At 42.5% G+C, this 2,500-nt stretch overlaps 1 protein-coding gene across 1 annotated transcript in view; it reads left to right on the top strand.

The window, feature by feature from the left end:
• The window catches only part of EAH_00054530 (PRP38 family domain-containing protein, putative), a gene marked incomplete at both ends in the record, with an annotated part of 5,590 nt that extends 3,611 nt beyond the window's left edge, over window positions 1-1,979 (top strand). Inside the window, 5 exons of the mRNA XM_013397776.1 lie at window positions 1-193; window positions 319-418; window positions 722-789; window positions 1,155-1,319; window positions 1,898-1,979. The exon at window positions 1-193 is cut by the window's left edge and continues 41 nt beyond it. Coding sequence (XP_013253230.1) covers window positions 1-193; window positions 319-418; window positions 722-789; window positions 1,155-1,319; window positions 1,898-1,979 — 608 coding nt within the window. The remainder of the gene's footprint in view (window positions 194-318; window positions 419-721; window positions 790-1,154; window positions 1,320-1,897) is intronic.
• Between the last annotated feature and the right edge of the window lie 521 nt (window positions 1,980-2,500).

The raw sequence follows: 2,500 nt of genomic DNA, 5'->3' as shown, positions 1-2,500 counted from the left end.
AGGGGGTTTGGGTTCGTTTAGAAGACGGCACCGAAGAAAATATTGACTTAGGCCTTGTGCAGCTGCTGTCTTATAAGGACGAAACAGCAGCAGCTCAAGGGAGGCGCAGCAAACCTAAAGACAGAGACAGAGACAGAGACAGAGACAGAGATAAAGACAGAGACAGAGACAGAGACAGAGACAGGAAGAGAAGGTACGCATTTATATATCTTATTACACTCCTCCAGATGATGGTTCTGCTGCTGCTGCTGCAGCAAATCAGTTTACATACAATCCCCGCTGCTGTTGCTGCTGCTGCTGCTGCTGTTGCTGCTGCAGTCGCAGCCGCAGCCCCGAACGAAGTGCAGCAAAGACGCAGCAGCAGCTGCTGCAGGAGTTCCGCCGCAAGGAGCAGGAGAAGGCCTTAGCTACAGGGAAGGTAAGATAGGAGACAACTAACTGTCTCCTCAAGAAGAGACAGCTAACTGTCTCCTCAAGAAGAGACAGCTAATAATATATAATCTATAATATATAGAATATATAGTATATAGAATATATATATTGTACGTATATACATACAGATATATTTACTTATTTATTTATTTATTTATTTGTAGGCCCCTCCTCCTTTTTGTCTCCTTTCTGCTTTATCTCTGTCTCTCTAAACACCAGTCGCGCAGCGCATTGTATCAGGGTTTAGGGTTTAGGGTTTAGGGTTTAGGGTTTGGGGTTTTGCGTGTAGGATTATGCGCGGCGGCCGACTTCTTATAAGAGCGCTTTGTCTTTGAAGATGACTTCTTCTCGCCACGTGTAAGGGTTTAGGGTTTAGGGTTTTAGGGTTTTAGGGTTTTAGGGTTTTAGGGTTTAGGGTTTAGGGTGTCTTAGGGTTTAGGGTTTAGGGTGTCTCCTTCATTGTTTATTTGTCTCTTTGTCTCTTTCTTTGTTCGTTTTTTTATGTCTCTTCTTTGTTTATATACTGTTTCCTTTCTTTTTAATAATAAACTGTCTCCTTTCTTTTTAATAATAAACTGTCTCCTTTCTTCTTAATAATAGACTGTACTGTCTCCTTTCTTTTTAATAAACTGTCTCCTTTCTCTTTAATAATAAGCTGTCTCCTTTCTTTTTAATAATGAACTGTCTCCTTTCTTCTTTAATTTGTCTCCTTTCTTTTGTAGGCCTTCTCCTGAGAGGCCTCCGCCTACGCGAACCCACCCGAGGTCTGCTCTGTCGCATGCACAGCAGCAGCAGCAGCAGCAGCAGCAACAGCAACAGCAACAGCAGCAACAGCAGCAGCAGCAGAGCCAGCAGCAGAAGCAACGCATGTCGTCTCTCGTTGCGCGGTAGGCCTTGTCTGTCTCTTTTTTCTGTCTCTTCTCCTCTTTATTCAGTAAACAAAGATATTAATAATATTATATTATAATAATTATTATCATAATAATTATCTTCTTACGACAAATGTATATGTTTTATATTTAATGTAATATATCAGTAAAAATAATATTTTATATATAATAGTATTGTCATATTCTTTTTTATATTTGCTGCTGCTCGGAGTGTATATATATATATTATATAATTAATTATATAAATATATTAATAATAATTAATTTTATTAACATGAGTAATAATAATAATATTAATAAAGGTCAGGGCGAGCTTTCGCTTGTCTCTTTTATTATTATTTATATTTAGACAAGTAGTAATTGCTGCTGCTGCTGTTGCTGCTGTTGCTGTTGCTGTTGTTGCTGCTGCTTTTCGTGTTGTTGCTTCTGCTTCTGCTGCTGTTGCTGCTGCTTCTGCTGCTGTTGCTGCTGCTAATGTTTCTGTTGCTGCAATGCTGCTTCTGCCAACGCTGTTATTAATGCTACTACTACTACTGCTGCTGCTGCTGCTGCTGCTGCTGCTGCTGCTGCTGCAGATACAGCCGAGCTGGAGGCGAATCAACAGACCGACGGCGACGCAACGACACGGAGGCCCCCGAAGTTATGCGTCTTGGCTGACATCTCTTTACTGTCTCCTTTTACTTACTGTCTCCTTTTCTTACTGTCTCCTTTTCTTACTGTCTCCTTTTGTTGCTGTCTCCTTTTATTACTGTCTCCTCTCTGCTAATCTTTTTGTGTTTGTCTCTTTTTGTCTCTATCTTCTTCTGTGTCTGTCTCCTTTTCTTTAGTGTTGCACTGGCTTCTGTCTCTTCTGCCGTTTTGCTGCTGCTGCTGCTGCTAATGCAGCAAGCTGCAGCAGCAGCAAGCAGCTTATTTATACGCTTCTAAGGCCAAGGGAAACCCTAAAGACAAGTTAACAGTTGCTGCTGCTGCTGCTGCTGCTGCAGCAACAAAGACAGCAGCAGCAAGGCCTGCTGTGGAGACACCTCAACGGGCGCCATATTCAAAAAAAAGTCGAAACTTACCTGCTGCTGCTGCCGCAGCAGCAGCAGCAACAGCAGCAGCAGCAGCAACAGCAGCGGCAGCAGCTGCTGCTGCACGCACACTATTCTTGCTGCCGCTGCAAGGCGAACTCCTAA

This window comes from Eimeria acervulina, genomic scaffold (assembly GCF_000499425.1).
Source record: "Eimeria acervulina Houghton genomic scaffold, Eah_scaff1045, whole genome shotgun sequence".
In the NCBI taxonomy this organism is placed as follows: Eukaryota; Apicomplexa; class Conoidasida; order Eucoccidiorida; family Eimeriidae; genus Eimeria; species Eimeria acervulina.
Note: the sequence above shows the minus strand (reverse complement) of the source record. Positions and strands in the feature narration are given on the sequence as shown.